The 20,734-nt window shown below is 38.0% G+C and overlaps 1 protein-coding gene across 2 annotated transcripts; it reads right to left on the minus strand.

Moving 5' to 3' along the window:
- Positions 1-516: 516 nt before the first annotated feature.
- MTMR6 (myotubularin related protein 6) lies at positions 517-19,986 on the minus strand. 2 transcript variants are annotated; one of them, XM_032219808.1, is made up of 14 exons: positions 19,871-19,985; positions 17,624-17,740; positions 16,531-16,693; positions 16,250-16,407; positions 14,701-14,829; positions 13,248-13,382; positions 11,595-11,727; positions 10,491-10,600; positions 9,015-9,140; positions 8,166-8,215; positions 6,816-7,016; positions 5,728-5,862; positions 5,524-5,650; positions 517-3,903 (listed from the first exon to the last, which is right to left on the minus strand). In XM_032219808.1, exons 1-14 carry the CDS (start codon positions 19,892-19,894, stop codon positions 3,649-3,651), a joined length of 1,863 nt encoding a protein of 620 aa, XP_032075699.1. In that variant the 5' UTR covers positions 19,895-19,985; the 3' UTR covers positions 517-3,648. The 2 variants fall into 2 exon arrangements, with proteins under 2 accessions (XP_032075699.1, XP_032075700.1); XM_032219809.1 differs by lacking the exon at positions 517-3,903 and adding an exon at positions 5,039-5,079 and having other exon boundaries at positions 19,871-19,986.
- Between the last annotated feature and the right edge of the window lie 748 nt (positions 19,987-20,734).

The raw sequence follows: 20,734 nt of genomic DNA on the forward strand, positions 1-20,734 counted from the left end.
ATCTGACATTTTCCAGATGTGTTGAGGCAGCAACTAGCTAATTTTTTTTACTAGCAGAGCCTTTTATGCCTGACCTGGAAATTGGATGGAAGGCAGCAGTTCATTAGCAACGATCGGGACCCATGAGTAGCTCTGCGATGAAAGGGGCATTGTCCAACAAAATAGCACAGCAAGAGTGAGTTAAAAATCCCCCTCCTTCTCATATGCCACATACTGACAAATTGTCCTAATGATGGCTATTAATGTACACGTGGGCAAATGCACATGCACCCAGCAGATTTGTTTAAGGGCTTTGCAATGTTGGCAGTTTTATTTTCAACCCTTTTCTTAATGATCCCCAGAATAGAATCCCCACCCCCACCCTCAAATACCAGCTTCAGAATTCTGAGATCTTTTTCTGGTACTTATAACAATCATATCAATTCATATGGTGAAGTTAAGAATGCTTTGGCCCCAAAGGGGCAGACTTTACCCTCATTTAAACTGAACCACACTTGCAATTTGGTTGACCACTCATCCAATTTAAACAGATTTTTTTTATTCACCACCATCATAAACAGAGTTATCCACATTTGACATAAGTACTACTTGGTATAAGTCAAGATCATTTATGAATAAGTTAAAAAGCATTAGTTTCAGTACAGATCCTTAAACGACTCCACTTCTTACATACATGAACAATATTTATCCCTACTCTCCACTTTCTCCTTTTTAGCTAATTCGCAGCCTGCCACTAACTCTTCTTCACAGTTTTAGGTAAGGAACCTTGTTAGACTCCTGAAAAGCCAAGTACAGAATTTATGTAATCACTGCCATTTATACTGATTTTCTCTTAGTAAAGCTGTGGGCAGACTTATTCATTATTTAATAATCATTTCTATAATTTGACAGACATGAAGCTGAGTAGCCTGTAATTTTTTGATTCTCTTTTTTAAAAAAACTGTCACACAGCTAGGTTCCAGTCATCTGGATCTAATGTGTAAGTTACACATTTTGCTAGATCAGTCATTCCACATTTACATTCATTAAGAATACTCAGGTGGAGGATATCCTGTCATACTCTAAGGTATCCTAGCATACGTTGTTTTGTGGACTACATTTGCTAGTCTTATTCCTCACAAGGTTTATGTTGCATCCTATATCCTCAGTAGGACGGGGAGCGAAGGAGGGAGGATGTAATGTTGAGATGTTAGGCTGAGGTAATTCTGACCCACCTCAGCTATCAAAGGGTGATTTTGGTTCAGAAACTTTCTCTCAACCCAACCTATTTCACAGGGTTGTTGTGGAGGGAAATAGGGAGCACTATGCATATCTTCAGTTACTGATGGAAAAGTGGAATGTAAAACAAATATAGGCAGATAATTTTACATGAGACATGAAATATCCAAAGACCTGCATTTCTACTATTCAAGATGATTCAAGAAGTCACTTTTATAACTGTTCAGCAATGTAGCTACACATAAGTATTTTTTTAATTAGACAGTTGCAAGAAATAATTTGTAATACAATGCTTGATCTTTCAGTATATCCTATAACAAGCAATTATTAATTTATAGGAAGAAACTAGAGAGAAAAACAATTAGAGGTCCACATTTCTCTGTCCTAATATTTTTCAAAATTACTGCTCTACAAAATCTGCCCAATGCCTAAATAGACAGAATACATGAGAATGCACCATATATCTTAGGTAAATGAGATTCCGTTTTCCCCATTTAATCAATTTTTGTAGTTAAATAGGTCTGTCATCAATATCAAAAAGCATATTTTTTCCACTTATTCCTCCTTCATGTGACCCTTGAAGTGTTCCAGGTAAGATTCTCCTCACCTGTTATTAGTGTGACTGGATCTCAACCAAGATAGAATGAGACAGCCAACTGTGTGAGGTTTTATGTAGCCTGATGGCAGTATTGTTCACACAGCTTTCAGTGATTACTGCAAAGCTAAACTAATTTTCATTGTGTGTGTAATAAGCATTTGGTCCCTCAGGTACAAATTACCTATTATACCACCTGGGATGTTTGATATCCCCAAGGCATGAATGTTTACCATATCAGCTTTCAATATTCATTTTCTTTTCTTCATTGGAACAATAAAAACAAATTGGGAGAAAGCAAACAGAGACAGGATCCCACTAAAGCAAATCCATTATTTTTCCTGGTGAAGTAAAAACAAAGATATTGGGAACGCACCGATTTACTCACACAAATACACAGTGTATCCTTTTATCTAAGCATTCTGCTTAACTGGAGATCTGCTTCCTGTGACTTTGGATACTGCCCTGGATAGTAAATGTCAACATTAACACATTTTCAAAACATCCGAGATTCTACAGTCATCTTAGCTTGTAAACCAAAGTTTAGTTTGTTCTTAGCCTTTACCCAAAAATGGCTACTTGATTAGTAATTCGCATTTATTCACCTAATACATTAATGTGATAATCCTACTGATTGAAAAACAAGCTTTTTATTTCAAATTAAGCTGCACCTTTTAAAGCAGATTTACAAAACAGATTAAAATCCTAGAGTAAACCGCAAATGTATCCAATCAAAAAGGGACGGTTCTTTTACTTTGTATTTCACTGGATGCTCAAGTTACTTTATACATAATTGGAAGAAGACTAAAAATATGACCACTCTGAAATATAGCCTATTCTTGGAAATGGGTACTCCAATCCTGAAATAAATGTGACACACCTAGTTTACCCATTTTATCAACTGAACTGTGCTTCCATTAGTTGGACAGAAGTATATGGAAGGTACACAGCCTTGGGGCTGCCATTTTAACTTATTAACCAGGTAGGAAATATTTCTTTTTTAAAAACTTTCCTTTCTAACTAGAGCTTTATCATAAAGTAAAGAGAGAGAGAGAGAGAGAAAAGGTTTCTTACTTTTGTAATGGGTTAAAACTGATTACAAGAAATTAATACTCCATAACTGTTGACATGAACCTCATGGTATTGTTTTGAAAGAGAATAATTTAAAGAAGTCACTAAGCATATTTTAGATATTCTAAATGAGCTGCTCTCAAAACATGAGAACACATATATTTGAATATTGTTCTTACTACCTTGATACTAATTAATGATGTAGATATCACTGAAAATACTGTAACAGGCAATAGATTAAACAGGAATACACACCCACTTTACATTTATATACAGATGTTCATTGATCCCAGTAAATTGTCTGTATTCTAAAAGCAAACATTCAAATATCATTTACTGTTTGGCAATGATCACACTGGGTGAATTAGACATAGTCAAATGTTAGTTGATTCACTGAAATCTTGGCTTGTTTAAATCTCACTAATTTCAATGGGTTTACTTTAACTGTGGCTCCATAGGGACCAAAACCGGTGAACCTTTGGAATAAGCTAGTGTAGCTATAATTTATTGTGATGTTCGGTTTTCATTCCCCCAATTCCCCACAAAAGGTTTCCTAAGGTCTTCATATCCTTTTTTCAACATTGTTAAATTCAATTACCTCTTACAAGGATGACATTTTCAAAACTAATGTGCACTCTAGTCTACGTTAATGAAGCTCTCCATTGCACACATTAGTTTTTGGTTGCATTCCAAGAGATCAGACTCACAATGCCCTGTCCTGAACTTCAATCTTTTCAGAAAAGCAGAACTGCTTTGTGTGACATTTAACAGGTCATTCTTGCCACTCCATATTCCAGGCTGACAACACTAGGCTCTGTTTTGGAGAACTCTTCCATGTACTCCATGTATCGATTGTCTGCTGTGTTGGAGCCCTCTATTGTCCGAATGCAGTCATTCTCATGTAAGAGAGGCTGCTCCTTCTTAAAGCAGAGTGAGGTTTTAACTCCTGGTGACACGGGACAGACAGACTCCTTCGCAAAGACAGCATCCAAATCCTTGCGTAAATGGTGGCCCAATTTCTAATGTTAAGAAAAATAATTCAGAATTAATAGCTTTTATCCCTTTTCTTTCATCTGGCCCATTATTAATACTTATTCTAGTCTCCAGTCTTCTGGATAGGAAACTGCTTTGTAGTTAAGTCTGGTGACTGTTTATAGCAATAGCAATAGCAGTTAGACTTGTATATAGCTTCATAGGGCTTTCAGCCCTCTCTAAGTGGTTTACAGAGTCAGCATATCACCCCCACAGTCTGGGTCCTCATTTCACCCACCTCGGAAGGATGGAAGGCTGAGTCAACCTTGAGCCGGTGAGATTAGAACCGCTGAACTGCAGATAACAGTCAGCTGAAGTGGCCTGCAGTACTGCACCCTAACCACTGTGCCACTTCGGCTCTTATATAGCCCAGTATTGTCTCCTCTCACAAGTAATGGCCTTCCTAACTTCACCTGGAGGCACTTCCCAGTTATGCTAATTTAATCCTTTCTACTTGAAGAGATGAGGGACTATTTATGGGTTTCCCTCTCACTTTAGTCTCCAGTTTCACACACTGCTTCCCTGTAGTACTTAGAATACTTTATTGTCACTCTGAATGTACACTAATCGACATACATTAAAATGAAATTACATTACATACAGTTCTCAAGGGGTCTCCACCTCTAATATAAACATAAACATGACAAGATAAATAAATACATGCAAATTTATTGTATTGATCGTTCATCCATCCATCCTCTTGTTCCCGATGAGCAGCAACTCTAGACTGAAGTGATTTTACTGGTTTACTATTATACTCAGCTATCCATTGTAATAAGAATGCTGGTAGTGGAGGCCACAGTAGAAGAAATCAAAAGATTCAACTGGATATCAAATTAGTGGAATCTTATTAATGGAATCTTAAACAGAGGGATAGAATCAAGATCACGTGAAGTGTTAATACCACTTTATAATGCCTTGGTAAGGCCACACTTGGAATACTGCATTTGGTTTTGGTCACCATGATATAAAAAAATGTGGAGGCTCTAGAAAGAGTGCAGAGATGATTAGGGAACTGGAGGTGAAAACATATGAAGAACGGTTGCAGGAACTAGGTATGTCTGGTGTAATGAAAAGAAGGACTAGGAGAGACATGATAGCAATGTTCCAATATCTCAGGGGCTGCCACAAAGAAGAGGGAGTCAAATTATTTTCCAAAGCACCTGAGGGCAGAACAAGAAGCAATGAGTCGAAACTAATCAAGGAGAAAAACAACTTAGAACTGAGGAGAAATTTCCTGACAGTTAGAACAATTAATCAGTGGAACAACTTCCCTCCAGAGTTGTGAATGCTCCAACACTGGAAGTTTTTAAGAAGATGTTGGATAACCATTTGTCTGAAATGGTGTAGGGTTTCCTGCTTAGGCAGAGGGTTGGACTAGAAGACATCTAAGGTCCCTTCCAACTCTGTTATTCTATTCTATTCTATTCTATTCTATATCCAATTGACAAGAAAACAAAAGCAACCCTCTCCCAAACTACAAAAACTATATGAAACAATCAATGGAGATTAACACCACTCATAATTTTGGAATAAAGAAATGATTTTTGAAAGGGGAAAGTGGTCCTATTTTAGAGTCAAGAATAAAATTAGTTGTCAATACTCACATTTTCCAATTCTTTAATATCTTTCTCCAGTTGTTTATTTTGCTCACTCAGGCTCATCACATGGCTCAGTATAGATTGCCGGGGATGCATTGTGTGATCAAACTGATGATACATGTTTCTCCAAAACCTGTACATATCAACATAATGCTACCTTAATACTCCAACCCAGGTGATGGGTTTATAAAATGCACAATTGAAACTTACTTAAAATTAAAGGCGGCTGTATCCGGCTCCAGAACTGAAAGTGACTGTGAAAAATGTTCATTGTAGATTGGATTTAGGTATTTCCTGCGGTCATCCAAAAGAAAAGGCCACAGGGAAAAAGCCTTCTCTTTCAATCTTAAAATAAGGAGAGCCTAGAGTTAATCATTGGTCAGTGGCCGAGGAAGATCTACACTATATCAACATACACAAAAGGTGGGATATTTCTGACAAGAAAGGCATAAAGAGCAGAGTTTAATTACAACTATGAACTACAAAGAACTGTTTTAACACTGCCTTCCTGCCAATTCCTACCCTATTAACATTCACTAATTTAAAAGAGAATACAATACAGATATCTATTCCCTTCCAAAGCTCCTACCCAACAAACCAACTGGGAGGAATTGCAGGATGAGAAATGGCCACCGAAGGGAAGGAAAAAAAAGATATTGAAGGAAGACTTGTGTTCATGTGGCTTTCTTCTATATTAAAGGAATATATTACTCTCAGGAAAATTTTGCACTTATTAAAATCCAAGCAAGCAGATCCCCCCCTCCCGCCAATATATATTAAGAGTTTCCTCCATGTGAAAAAGAATTCTAAGCATCAACACTTAAAAGAGCTACCTCACTGTTCAGCCTAGCAAAGCTTGATTTCCATCACTGATTTTATCTGATAGTTTAATATTTAATAGCCCTAAGGGGAAACTCTTTGACTACTTTTGGCAGTAAAGTGCAGCGATTCCATTAGGCTGTAGCAGAAAGAAAGACTAAGTACTGGAACTCTTTATTTCTCTTTTGCTACCACATTCCATCTCCCCTACCTCTCCTCTCCTTCCCCTTTTTTCTTTTTTTGAAAATTTATTTGATTTTTAAACTGTTGTTCCTGCCATACTTTAGACAGTGATTTTTTTTTTCCAGGCTGTAAGTACCCTGAAGACAGGGACTTCCTTTCTATATTGATCTGTAAGTACAGTGGGAGGCTTTCTAACTGTAGCATAAAAATGATGGAAAGAAAGACACAAAGGGAGGAGGGAGGAATAAGCGGAGAAGTTCAGTTCTGTGTTACTATATTGTTCCTAAGAGCCTTACTTGAGTTCTTCTCGTTCTTTTTGGCAGTTTCCAATGAAGTTTCCAAACTGGCATGAATGGATGTGCTCATGGATCTGAAGGAGAAAAGCTTCATTGTACTCAAAGGCCTGTGGAAACTGCTCTGTCAGGTGCCAGGCGCATTCTAAAAATTGGGCAAACACTGGGGATATTTCCTTTGGGTCACCATCCAGTTGTCCACATCTATAAAATATAATATTCCTAGTTAGTTAATGAGAGATGAAAATGATGCCTTTCCCAGAGTACATGAGGAATGTTCACTAAGTAGTCCATAAGACTTGTAAAAAAATTGTTGAAGCATCCTTTTTAAAATCTTTTTCTGTATTACACTTTAACACAGTTAACAGGGCAATTATTACTCAAGGCACAAAAGAACTTCTAGGCACGCTCACTGGGCTTGTAGCAAGAGAACACAGCACTCCATGCAAAACTGCTTTTTGGAATCCTGACTTCTTTCACAATCAGCCCATCATACCGTATTTCCCTGAAAATAAGATAGGGTCTTATTTTGCATTTGATTTTGAGGAGCAGGTAGATTGCATAGGTTTAAGGGACACAATGATTGCCTTAAGCCTTCCAGAGACTTAGGTATCCGTAACACTCAACGTAAAATCCCAAATCCTCTAAAAGAATCAAAGTCACCCAACTCCAAAGAAATCTTTAAAAACTATCCAATCTGTTAAAATTAGAGTGTTTGCTCTATTTCCTGTCCTATTTAGGTCCGTTAGCAGGACATACAGAAATGGTTTGCTTGGCCTAGAATAGAATAAACCACAGCAATTACATCTGTGGGAGGAAACTGTGCAGCATTTGGAGCCTGGTGAGTCAAATTAAAAAAAAAATAATAATTTTAAGTTCAATTAGAAACATAACAGAAAATAGAATGGGGTAAAAATGAAGCAAGTAATAATGGTAAAGGTACTTATTGTTAATTGCCTGTACCATCTGGCCAAAAACCCCTTTGCAATAAGGATAGCTCTTCCAGCGAGAGAAAAAGAGGGCGAGAGGGTGCGATCATTTGAACACAAAATGCAACCTGCTAAAAGCGCTGTGCAGCATCCAAAAAATCTGATTAGTTGAGAGTTTTAAGTCAGTTAGTTAAATTGGAAATAAGGCTGCTCAGGTTTACTTTTTCAATCTTTATAAAACCTTGAATAGTATATAAAGTAATCAATTGTTGTAAAACAAGGTAAACATATATTTCCAGTTTAAATTAAATATGTCTGAACAAGATTGCAATATACAGCCTTATAGAATGCATATTAATTTAACACAATAAGGCACCTTACATGAAGAATTCAAATGCAGGCTTTTTAAAGCGAAAAACATTACCTATCTGAAAATTTATGTCCAAAAGCAATCCAGTCTTTTTCCACCAAAACCTAGAAGAAACCATGTATCAGTTCTTAATCATGTAGTATGCTTTATGTTTTTAATTAAAAAACATATTTCCCAAGTCACCATTTTCATTCTGGATTTTCTTAGCTCAATGGAGAAAGCAAAACAAATTTTTCACAGCTGGAAAACGAGGACTAAAAGTACTCCTCGCTTACCAACCATGATATCATATTTAATAATTGTACTGTTTAGCGAAGGAAATGCCAATCCCGACTGTGGTCAGTAAGCAACTATATTATACATATGTTTTTGCTCTTTTATACAAATACCACAAGTAAAAGAAACATAAAAGGCAGGGTTTCAAATAACACTGTAAAGTTCATTAATTACAGAATTTAAAAAACAAGGCACCAAGGTAATCCCAGATCAAACAGATCTTTAAGATATCTAGTCCAAGTTAACGGATACAACAGACTCAACTGGCATGTTCACAACTTAAAATTAGCATCAGAAACGCATCAATAGCTTGTAATCTCAATTTATTGAGGAAATATCATAATATCTGATTATTATTAATATCTTTATCTGCTTGAAACATTTTTGAAATTATTTATTTTAAAATGCATATGTAGTTAATACCTGATTCTTACTGATTCAATAATTATTTGAATTGGGATCCACTGTATAATTTAATGACATTTGAACCTTAATGCACAGTATTATGTTTAATAACCCCATTATTAAGCAGATGAGCAAATCTAAAATACAAAATTATCGAACTGCAAAGTTGGTCAGCATTAGCATTGAACAAATGTGACTTAAGCTTCACTTAAGCACGCTTACCATGAATCCTTTAATTGTTCTGTAAAAGGGATCCAATAATAGAGAACCCAAGGAACAGACCTGAGATGTCCTGTCCCAGCCATCAGAGCAATGTACTAATACACTTGCGCTCTCAAAAGCTACAGCCTGTGAAAAGAACAAAACTTACTGATGAGTGTATAACAAAGAAAATGAATTCAACTGCTCAACTCAATTAAAATATTTAATTCATTCCAGCCTTTCAAGAACCCTTCAAATGTGCTGGAACTCTTAACTCCCAGAAGTTCTGGCCAACATAAATAGCAATAGCACTTTGACTTCTATGCTGCTTTACAGTGCTTTACAGCCCTCTCTAAGCAGTTTACAGAGTCAGCATAGTGCCCCCCCCCCAAAAAAAATTTGGCTCCTCATTTTACCCACCTCGGAAGGATGTAAGACTGAAAGGATCTGTAATCTTTGTCACACTTGAAAGAGATTTTGGGAATACACTGTCAACATATTTATAGGCCAGTGTTTTCAACTTTGGCAACTTTAAGATGTATGGGCTTCAATTCCCAGAATTTTTCATATCATCCCTAGACAGCATATTTATGCCTGGATCTCACCTAATTGTTCAACATTTATTTATAGTGGAATGTTTAAGGAAAAGAGTAAAATAATGACTCAACCCACAGAACTTTGTTTGCCTTAATAACAAAATATGATGATCACTGCTTAAACTATCAGTTTTGGCTCCTTTACTTTAGGAACACAATGGATTGCCTTATGGCAGATTTGAATGCTCACCAACTAAATATTTAGTTAATGTATGTGACATTAATAGCATATAAATGTAATAAATAATAATAACTGACTTAAACTACTTAAGAAGTCAGGCAGTGGTCAATTATGATTACCATGATATATAAGGTAAAGGTAAAGATTTCCCTCGCACATATGTGCTAGTTGTTCCTGACTCTAGGGGGCGGTGCTCATCTCAGTTTCAAAGCCAAAGAGCCAGTGCTGTCCGAAGATGTCTCTGTGGTCATGTGGCCAGTATGACTAAACACTGAAGGCACATGGAATGCTGTTACCTTCCCACCAAAGGTGACCCCTATTTTTCTACTTGCATTTTTAATGTGCTTTCGAACTGCTAGGTTGGCAGAAGCTGGGAGAAGTTACGGGCGCTCACTCCATTATGCCGCGCTAGGGATTTGAACTGGCGAAGTGCCGACTTTTCTGATCGACAAGCTCAGCGTCTTAGCCACCGAACCACTGCATCCCTTACCATAATATATACTTCTTTTTTAAGAAGGCAAATTCCAAACTGAATGTGGGATTTTCTATTTAAACACATATGCTCTGCTACTGAATTATGGATCCTTGAAAAGTTGAAGACTTTAGAAATGAAATTTCCAAATTCCCTTGATATGATGGTGCTTATTGAAGGCCATCTATATTCTCAAATAAATAACACCAATATCAACAACATTTGACAAATTACTAAATGCAAATTACTTTAGCTAAGAAGATACCAGCATCCAACACTGCTTTGATGTGTCTCAGCCATCCAGAGCTCTCCAAGCCTGAGAGAAAATCATTGACTGAGAGGCCTCTTGTTCCACAAACTAAAATAAAATGAAACATAGATCCATTCAAATGGAGCATCTCTCTGTGCAAGAATCAAAAGTGGATTTTAACAACTGCATGAAGAAATCTGAATTTCTGAATTTTTTAAATATATGAAGTATTTTTCTCTATTCCAGTTTCTTCTATATATCCTGTTTATGCCCCAATCTGTCTCAAACTCTTGTTTATTAATTGTTAATTCTGCGGAAGCAATCCAGTGTAAAGTTCTTTCATATTATAAGTAACATAATTGTCTTCATAATTAAAAGAGCGCATCCATCATCTTACTAATCCTCAATATGTCCCTACTGTTTAGATACTGTTTAGAATCCTGTCTTTTATCACTTAAATACTATGAGGAATCATTAATGCAGCCATGCACTTCTTAGATATGATATGAGTCTCCTCAGATGGGCAGATATTGTAAATAGTGCTAATAGCTGCTAAGTTTGAAGGAATCATGAAGGAATAACTTCTTGAGATTCCAGTTAGGTAGCTTCCCACAAGTAATGTTTAAATGACATATTAATTGTATAAATAAATTATAATAAAATAAGTACCTAAATTATGCATTATATTAAATATGTATGTAATTTATACAGTCATATAAATATTTAATAAAACCTCCCATTACTATAGTAGGATGGCAAGCTTTAATAATTTCTTAAGTAATCAGTACATAAATGAAACCATAATAATTGATTAAATGTGTATACTGCATGACTCCCAATGATTCTGCCTTGTTTACATTAAAAATGTAGCTGTTTTAATTGAACTGAAGTATATTGAATAGAAGAAATATCATTAAGAGGATACACTCTCGTAACACTAGAAAGTAGAATTTCACATTAGCAATATCTATAGCATGAGAAATATACTATTTCAGTACATCCTTTGATATGAACTAGATTTATGTAAAATCACTTTTCTCCAAGAGTGCACGCTGTACTCGAGAAATGTTTAATATTAGTGAAGTTGCACATATATTCATACCTTCCAGAAGCTTTTGCAGGCTTGATCTCATTACATGGATATTTTCAATACCAACAAATTGGAATCTAATGTTGGAATAATTATCTTCATTTTCATAGCCTTTACCTGCTGCTCTATTCGCCATTGCATTCAGCTTGGAAAAAAAGAAGGTTTAGTCATGTATAGGAAACAAAGCAATATACAATTATAGTAATTTGTATAATATATCCTGAACAATATGAAACAGAAGAAAACTATTTTTATAACTTGGCTTCCAAGGCTTAGGACTGTTGTGATTTTGCATGATTTCTTTCTCCTAACTCAAATGATTAGCCATATTGACTCCCAATTCAATATCCTCAGATATCTTAGTTTCCTGTAAGTCACTCAGATCCTTTGGAAATAGAGTGGCATTTAATGAAAATAAATAAGGAAAATAAAATAAATAGGATAGTTTTCACCACCTATCTGAACAATACAGAATTGAGAGTCTTCCTATTCTGTTACTTACAAAGAGTACAACAAAGAGTAGTAATCCATGATATATTTAACTATTGGTTATTAAATAAGTTTCGATTAGCTAGCTTCGAAGACATAAGCCACAATTGACAAACCAAAATCTCTCTTGAAGGAAAATGGTTATGCAAAAGGTTTGAGAAATCCAAAAAACAGAACCATGGGCCTAGAAAAAAAATCAGGATTGCTTTAGGATTTGAAAAGGAGTGTTTCATATGAACATTTTGAAGCACCTCTTTCAAAGAATGTGTAAACTCCCAAAAGACAAATGATAATCATATTGCTCATAAGGTAAAGATAAAAGTTCCCCTCGCACATATGTGCTAGTCGTTCCTGACTCTAGGGGACGGTGCTCATCTCCATTTCAAAGCCAAAGAGCCAGTGTTGTCCAAAGATGTCTCCATGGTCATGTGGCGAGCATGACTAAATGCCGAAGCACACGCAGCGCTGTTCCCTTCCCAACAAAGGTGGTCCCTATTTTTCTACTTGCATTTTTCCATGCTTTCAAAATGCTAGGTTGGCAGAAGCTGGGATATGTAATGGGAGCTCACTCTATTATGTGATGCTAGGGATTCAAACCACTGAACTCCTGACCTTTCTGACAAGCTCAGCGTTTTAGCCTCTGAGCCCCCGCATCCCTTTATATTGCTCATACTAGATCCTAAAAGAAATCCAGGACAGTAGGGATTACAACAATCCAATTTTGATCCTTTCCATCTAAGAAGTTGGTAATACTGCTATGCAACACTTTGGACTTGGTTCCAGAGAGATTCTTTTTATCAGAATTAGGGGACTAATCTCCAATTCCAAAGGAATCTAATCATTTCTGGAACTGTGCAATTGTCATATAATCCTAGGAAAATGTTTGCATTAACGCATTCCTGACAGAGCTGCAGTTGCAAAATACATTTCAAAACACTTTTTTTTACAAACAGAAGGTGAGCCACTGCATGACCCTATTTATAAAATACCACAAATCAATAAGTAGGAACAAAATAACAATAACAATTTATTAGACATATATGCTGCTTGATACCCAGCGACTCTGGTCAGTTTACAATTACTCTTAAAATATTAAAAAAGAGCAAAACCCCAAGAATAAAGACAGTTAAGAATGCCAAAACCAAAGAGAAAAGAAAAACCCAGCTACAAACTTACTTTTGGTCTGGTGTCCATGACATACATATAGTGGTTATTGGGATTAGCTTTACTTATTGCTTGCAACATGTGTTCATCCTCCAGACATCTGGCACTGAATCCTGAGAGAGGCTGACTACATCTGCAAATGGCAGCCTGGTGAAAAAAAAAAGGGGTACATATAAAGAAAAGGTTGCACTTTAAACTGGTGAAGGCAGGTACAGAAAATCAGTGTGTAGCTATCTTGCAATATAACAAAAAAAGGGGGGAGCGGGGGACTAAGGCTCTAATCTGTACTTGAAAAAAGGGGGGGGGAGGGGAATATGCTCAGATTTTCTATGATAGATTTTAAAAAAAATACATCTTATGTTTGCTGCAGAAGTGGATTTGCAAATATAGTTGATTTGCATCAGTGTCATTGATCCTGTCATTGACCCAGTGATGGGCCCCGGCGTCACGTACAAGCAAATGCGCGGTGTGCACCTGCGTTGTAGCGTCAAATGACACTTCTGCAAGCCTCCGCGACGCTCCAGCTGCTCAGCGGAGCGGATTACAGGCGCTGCATGCGCCATGCGTGTGCGCGGAAGCGCCAAAAGCTTAAAACACAGGTAAGGAGTGCGGGCGGGCTGGCCCTCCGGAGCACTGTACCGGAACGGTACCCGGTGCTCCGGGGAGGATCCAGTACGCCCGTACCAGGGCGTACCGCCTGCAACCCACCACTACATTGACCAATATGTCCACTTGCTTCTGATGATCATGCATATTAGTCTAGCTGTAGGCTATGGATTCCTCAGAGAAAGGACGATCAACTTGTGACTTTTCTAACCAAGGATAATTGCTACATTACTAATTAAACAGAAAACCAAGAGAACTAACTAATATTATTTATTTATGTTTGACAACTTATTATGGTCATAAATACCCAGTCGTATTATTATTACAGGTTGTCCTTGACTTACACCTGCTCAGTTAACAACAGTTCAAAGTTATTAACAACCTTGGAAAAAGCAAATTATGACTTGTCCTCAAAGTTATGACTGTCGCACCACCCCTGTGGTCATGTGATGTCAATTTGAGAGTTGAGCAGCTGGCTCACATTTATGACCACAGCAGTGTCCTGTGGTCACGAGATCGCGATCTGCAATCTTCCCAACCAGCTTCCTATAGGCAAAGTCAGTTGGGGAAGCCAGAGTCACTTAACATTCACAAGGATTCACTTAACAATAGCAGTTAAACAATGGTTTGTAAAATCAGGTACAATCAAGTGATGACTCATTTAATGACCACATTGTTTAGTGACTTGAAATTCCAGTCCAAACTGTGGTAAGTCAAGGACTACTTGCATTATTAGCATCCGCTTTCATTGCACTAAATAGATCTAGGGACCTAGATTGCTATACTTACCCACTTGGGTCTTTTCCTGTACTGCAAAATAGCCTTTAGATACTTGCGTTGAAAAGAAATCAGACTATACCTCATTAGCTTTATGATAATATGAGAGCACAGGAAACCTTCCTTTGCTTCGGAATTTAGAACTGCCAACAATTATGGGCTTGCTTGCACTCCTGGGAACATAAAGGTCTCTAGGATATGTCTCACAAATCTGTGGAAGTTTTAAAAAAGAAATTGCAAACAAAAATCATGTTAGGTATTGTTCTGTCCCAAGCCTCTACAATATATACGGACACAGACTTGGCTGTCTGCCACAACTAAGGAGGGAGATAAGCAACCCCTTGGCTGGGAGCCCAGAAAGCTATCTCTATGAAACAAGACTTGAACTCACGAAATTCTCCCAATCTTTCTCTACAGCTGGATCAGTAAATTGTTGTTTCCGGCAAAATTCCCCTCCCGTCGCCCCACGTATAAGCTCTCCGGGAGGGGCCAATCAGTAGCCACCTGTTCTGTGATCCTTTCCCCAAAGCTGCTCCCTCCTCCTCGCAGCCCTACGCATATGTACGTCAGGGACAGTCTCCCTCTGTTCTTCCTCACTGCTCCCTGACTCAGACGCCACCTGGTGGCCAACAGGCCTCTCTAGTCCCTGCTCTGACTCCGAACACCACCACCCCGAGTCTTCCTCAGCCTCCAGGGCAGTCCCATAGTGTTCATCGCTGTCAGATTCCTCCAACAGCTCAGCCGGCCGCTGTTGGGCCACAACAGGTATGTACATCCAATTTCCAATTTTTAATCAGAAACACCTAAGTCGGGATATCGAAAGGTTCTCAATATCAAAAAATGGATGGAGGTGAAAGGGAACAGAGAATAGAATATGCAGTAATGTTCAGTCTTATCTATCCCTTCTGGCTGAATGTAATGATCAAGAATGAGACCATAGCAACTGGCCACATATTTAAATGAGGTAATACAGTACTCCAAAAGTTTGTGATAAAAGCCAGAGTTAAGATGAAGGTGTTTAGATGAAAATTCTTCATTCAACTTTCCTGAGTTCTTCAAAAACAAAAACAAAGTATTATTAAAACTTTAAAATCTGACTTTCTTTAAAAAGAAAAGCAAGTGGAAAAATGGGCAATCATGGGATAAAAATATATACTGATGAATATTTCTACCAGTAATCCTAGCTAGTACATGACTAGTCTTTGGATTTCCAAATTTCCCTTCTACAGTATGTCTATTTCACTATGCACATAGTTGCAAAGAAAAAGTTAAGAGTACAGCTCACCCGTTGCAATGAAAGTTGACATGAGAAACATAAACAGGAAACATTTTTAAAATGAAAATATCAATAAAGATATACAAGAACAAAAGAGAAATTATACAAGGCACATGAAAAACCATAAACATTTGCCTAAAGCATAAAATCTGAGAAAAAAAAATCTTGTCTAACAATCTCCAATCGAGTCTTGATCTCTGTTAGCAGGGAAAGAAAGCACAAAGCAGGACTCACTGTTCCTCCCCTGACATGAAAGCAACCGTCCTCATATTCAAAAATCTATTCGATCTCTATAGAATAGGAGGGGACTGAGAAAAATAACAGCTGCATCATAAATGCATGAGCATCCTATTACCTTATACTCGTGGTTTGCATCTGATAATTGCCATTCGGAGTTAGGCACACCCATCCGACCATATTCTTCTGTCAGGTCAATGATTTGCCAGCCTCGCACCCTCTCTTCCTCGTTTTGCTTCGGATTATATGAAAAGGCATATAATTCGTCGTACCTTGCTAAAACAGGGAGGAAAAAGAAAAAAATTGAGCTTGACCTTGGCTCTTTTAGTTCTTTAAAAAATAATAATCAGAGCACCCTCTGTACCAAACATATTGAAATGAAGAAAGCTGAATCCTAACCTGGTTTTGACAGCTGAAGCAAAGAGTTATAAATATCATGGCAGTCTCTTTCTCTGGGAACAATGAAGTGAACTATTCTGAAGTTCTTGCACTGAATCACTAAGGGGCAGCCAGTAGTAGTCAAAGCCAGTTTCTCCACCGCAGCAATATGATGGTGTAATATCTACAGCATACAGGAAACCACAAAAACTGATAAACAATACCGATAAGGCTCTTTCAACAATCTTAAGTTTCCAATGAGGATGCATAAAATCTGAATCAGTTTCCCCCATTTTAGCTATCTCCAGATGTACTGACGCTACCTCTCCCAGAATTGGCTATGCTTGTGGGCATTCTGAAAGCTGCAGTACCTACACATATAGTGAGCATCAGGCTCACACAAAAGGATATACATGTTCACTATAATGAGCATAATTTATTTATTTATTTATTAGACTTATATACCGCTTCATAGGGCTTTCAGCCCTCTCTAAGCGGTTTACAAATTTTTTTAGCAAATTGAGTCAGCAACTTGCCCCCACAGTCCGGGTCCTCATTTCACCCACCTCGGAAGGATGGAAGGCTGAGTTAACCTTGAGCCGGTGAGATTTGAACCGCTGAACTGCAGATCATAGTCAGCTAAAGTGGCCTGCAGTACTGCACCCTAATCACTGTGCCACCTCGGCTCTTAATAATAATGTAATATTACATCAAAGTTGCCTGTTGCTCTTTTTCCATTTGAAAAATACCTTTAAGCATATACAGTGGAGATTTCTCATTTTGTTTAGGCAAACACACCCTATGTATTCTACCTCGCTGATTTCATACAGGCGACTGCAGTTAAAGCTTAAAATTTTTCAAATACACACTGTAGTATAGTGGCAATGAAGCACAGAAAAATCTTATGAAGATTATTTTTAACAAGAATCTTATAGAGATATGCGCTAAACAATTATTACACGCTCAACTTCCATGGTTAGGACAGCCCTAACCATAAATGTCACAGGGCACTTTTGAAAAGTTGTGTACATCAGCCCATATGTTTCTTGGAAGTTACATAATGTAGAAAAATATATAAGTAAAGGAATGCAACATAAAACCTTATTCTCCTTACCCATGTCTCTTTCTGGCTGGAATCTATAAACAACAAGTGAGTTGCAGTAAGGTAAAGAGTTCCTGTTTGTGACTTGATGTTGGTGCTGAATCGGTCCAGTAACTTTACCTGTTCAACCTGCATTTTTAAAAAAAAGCCAAGTATCGCATGAAACTACTCAACAATAGCTCAACATAAAAGAAATCAAATTATTTATTGCACAGAAAGCAGTCTGTATGATACAGTTTGCTCACAGATTACACTAAAGACCACAGCAATATAGTTCTTTCCTGACTATCTGCGCAGATTGTTTCCTAGTTATCAAAAGTATTGAAAGAATTGAAAAGGATGATCTTATGCTTTATTTGGAGCCAGATCACAACGAGCGTCCTCTGGATTCCACTGTGAAATACTGCAGCCTGGGGGAGCCTGAGATGAAATAGCTGTTCTAGGCTACAATCCACTAAAATTAGGACATGCATGTCTCTAATTATGAAAGGGAGAGTCCTATTCATGCTCAACTCTTCATGTCTTAAGATGCGGTATTAGATGTGCAAAAATTAAAAGTATGCTCAAAGACCACAGCAAGATCTGGTTCACACACAATGCTTCAGCTCTATGGAACAGAGATACAGACCAATGTATTTATAATGGCCAGGGAAATACCAGGTTAAGAATACTGATAATTATTGCTAGATATGCAAAAAGAGATATCAAGCAAGAGCTGTTGGCTGAGGAAGGCTATCAGTCACTTACAAGAATGCAAGGAAAGCAAATCAATATTACATTAATCCAAGTCTATCCTCAAACCATGAATGCAGAGGAAACAGAAGCTAAACAGTGCTAGAGTAACTTACAACACATTGTTGACACAACACAATGAAAAAAGCTTCATTTAATTTGCTAAATTTGAAACAACATCTGGAATAATGAGGAAACATTAAACAGTGTATAAAAAGTAGGCAAACCTAGAAAATTATAAAAGACCAGCAGAATTATTTATTGCAAGATTGTACAGTTGTATTGCTACTTGCAATTTATAAATATGTACATACAGAAAAACAGCAGCAGCAGCCAAACAATTAGAGAAAAAATTATTTCCACAGCAAAAATGACAATGCTGAAAAAATGCTCAAAATTCTGAAGTATTCTTTTATCTCACCTACCAATGCGATTTTGTTGCCCAGAATTCAACAGTATATGGAATGAAAATAAAATACAAGCTCAATTTGGAAGATAAGGGTTTCCAAGATCACATGGCTAACATCCAATAAATAATGGAAAAGGTAACAAAGGTGTTTTTTTTAAACAGCATCTATCTTTGCTTACTGTGTGTGCCCTTTGATTTTTTTTTTTAAAAACCTACTGTCAGCTTACCCTAGCATGGCACACAATGGATTTCAGCTCTGCTGATCACAACTAAATGTGGAGAGAGTCCTTAACAATCCTGGTGCCTGGAAAAATCGAATGCAATGAAAAAGCAGCTGATAAGCCTGCCAGTTAGGCTCCACTAACATAAGCTTCCAGGAAACACAAGAATCTGATATAGGCAAATCTGTCAAAATGAGAATTCAACAGATCAAGAAGAGGCTGAAGTTACTGAGTAACAACCCTTGCAAGATCTGTATTTGTATTACTTATTAGTTTGTCAAACAAGTACAAGATAGGTATAAATATAAACATGAATATGAAGGAAAGAAATGAATACAAATAAATGGGGACAGTAGGAATAGAAATGGGAATTCTATCTACCTAAGAGTTCCAATTCTATCTACCCTTAGGTTGGAACCATAACCGAAATGCAAAGGCATTTTATTATTTTAAGACTCTCCAGAAAGGAAGCATTCACAAGAGCTTTAAAAGGTGGACGATTCCTTTGAAACATCTAAGTACTTCGCAGAAAGCAATCTCTCCCCCTCCCATCCCCCCCAAACCCACCCCAAACCCACTCAACAGAATGCTAGGCACCAGCCAGGTCAATGTCACTCCATATTGCACCCCCGAATTAATTCTTTAACGAATAAAGAATTCTAAATGTGCTTTGTATTCTGGGGGCCGTGGATTCTACACCTCTGGAAGGGAGCAGGCTGGGTAAGAGAGCCCGGAGGGAGGGGATCCTGGTCATCCCAAGGGAGCCCCTCTGCCACGGAGTAGAACCGGAGTAGAACCTGGGCAAGCGGAGGAATTAGCCAAGCCGCAAGTTAAGGCTCTGCTGCTCCCAGTTAACGACCGTCAAACGGGCCGGCGCGGACGGAGAATGTTATTTACCTTCGTGGTGCGGATGTGCTCCATGATGCCACCACGCCCAAACCAGAACAGCAACCACCGGAACCACCAATAGCAACCACCGCCTGTTTCTAACTGGAAGCAGACCCGGTGTCTCCAGGAGACACTTCCTGATCACTGAACTGAGAGGGTAGAAGGGAAGAAGGAAGGAATGGCAGCTAGAAGACTGACGTCTCCTACAGCGACCCCTAGCGCCTGGAAGGCCCCGTTATTTGTTTGTTTAATGAAAGCTTTAAAGCCACGTGCCACCGACCCACCTTAATAATTATTATTATTTATTTGTAGTGCACAACATGTACAGTGAGATTGGTTGAGCTCCCCCAGTACACTCCCCCGCAACACAATACAACTCACAGTGAAGACAGAAAATCCCTAACCCAATAAATCATATTAACAAACACCCAGTCCTATTGCATCAGCGTGAACATGTTACACGTTGCTCAGGCCCTGCAAGTCCATTGTATTACGTTACCCCATATTGTGCAAATCTGCCTGTGTTTCTGAACTCTGTGATCCTTTGCTTCCTCAGCATTCAGTTTTCTAACATTCTCTTTGGCCTGTCCTAGAAAGCAAGCAAAATGGCAAGAACAAAACAGTTCTGATAAGTCCTGATCAGGATATTTCTCTCACGTTAAATCTTGTTAGGTTCACTGATTATTGCCAAATACTGGTATTGATACATGGCAGTGGTGGGTTGCTAACCGGTTTACTATCGTTTCGCTTGTGCTCGCATGTGCGCTTGCTTGCACGGACAATGCTTCTGTGCATGCGCAAAAGCATCCGGGCGGGTGGGCGTAGCCTCCCACCACCGCCACTATCAGTTCGGCCAAACCGGGCCGAACCAGC

This window comes from Thamnophis elegans, chromosome 6, assembly GCF_009769535.1.
Source record: "Thamnophis elegans isolate rThaEle1 chromosome 6, rThaEle1.pri, whole genome shotgun sequence".
NCBI lineage: Eukaryota > Metazoa > Chordata > Lepidosauria > Squamata > Colubridae > Thamnophis > Thamnophis elegans.

Excerpts from the sequence above, each read along its gene's own strand:
- MTMR6 (XM_032219808.1), bottom strand. The coding sequence starts at position 19,894 with ATGGAGCACATCCGCACCACGAAG. Across the intron at positions 9,141-10,490 it reads CTGGTATCTTCTTAGCTAAA|GCTGTAGCTTTTGAGAGCGC; the intron begins GTAATTTGCATT and ends TTCTTTTCACAG. Across the intron at positions 5,863-6,815 it reads AAAGAACGAGAAGAACTCAA|ATTGAAAGAGAAGGCTTTTT; the intron begins GTAAGGCTCTTA and ends CCTTATTTTAAG.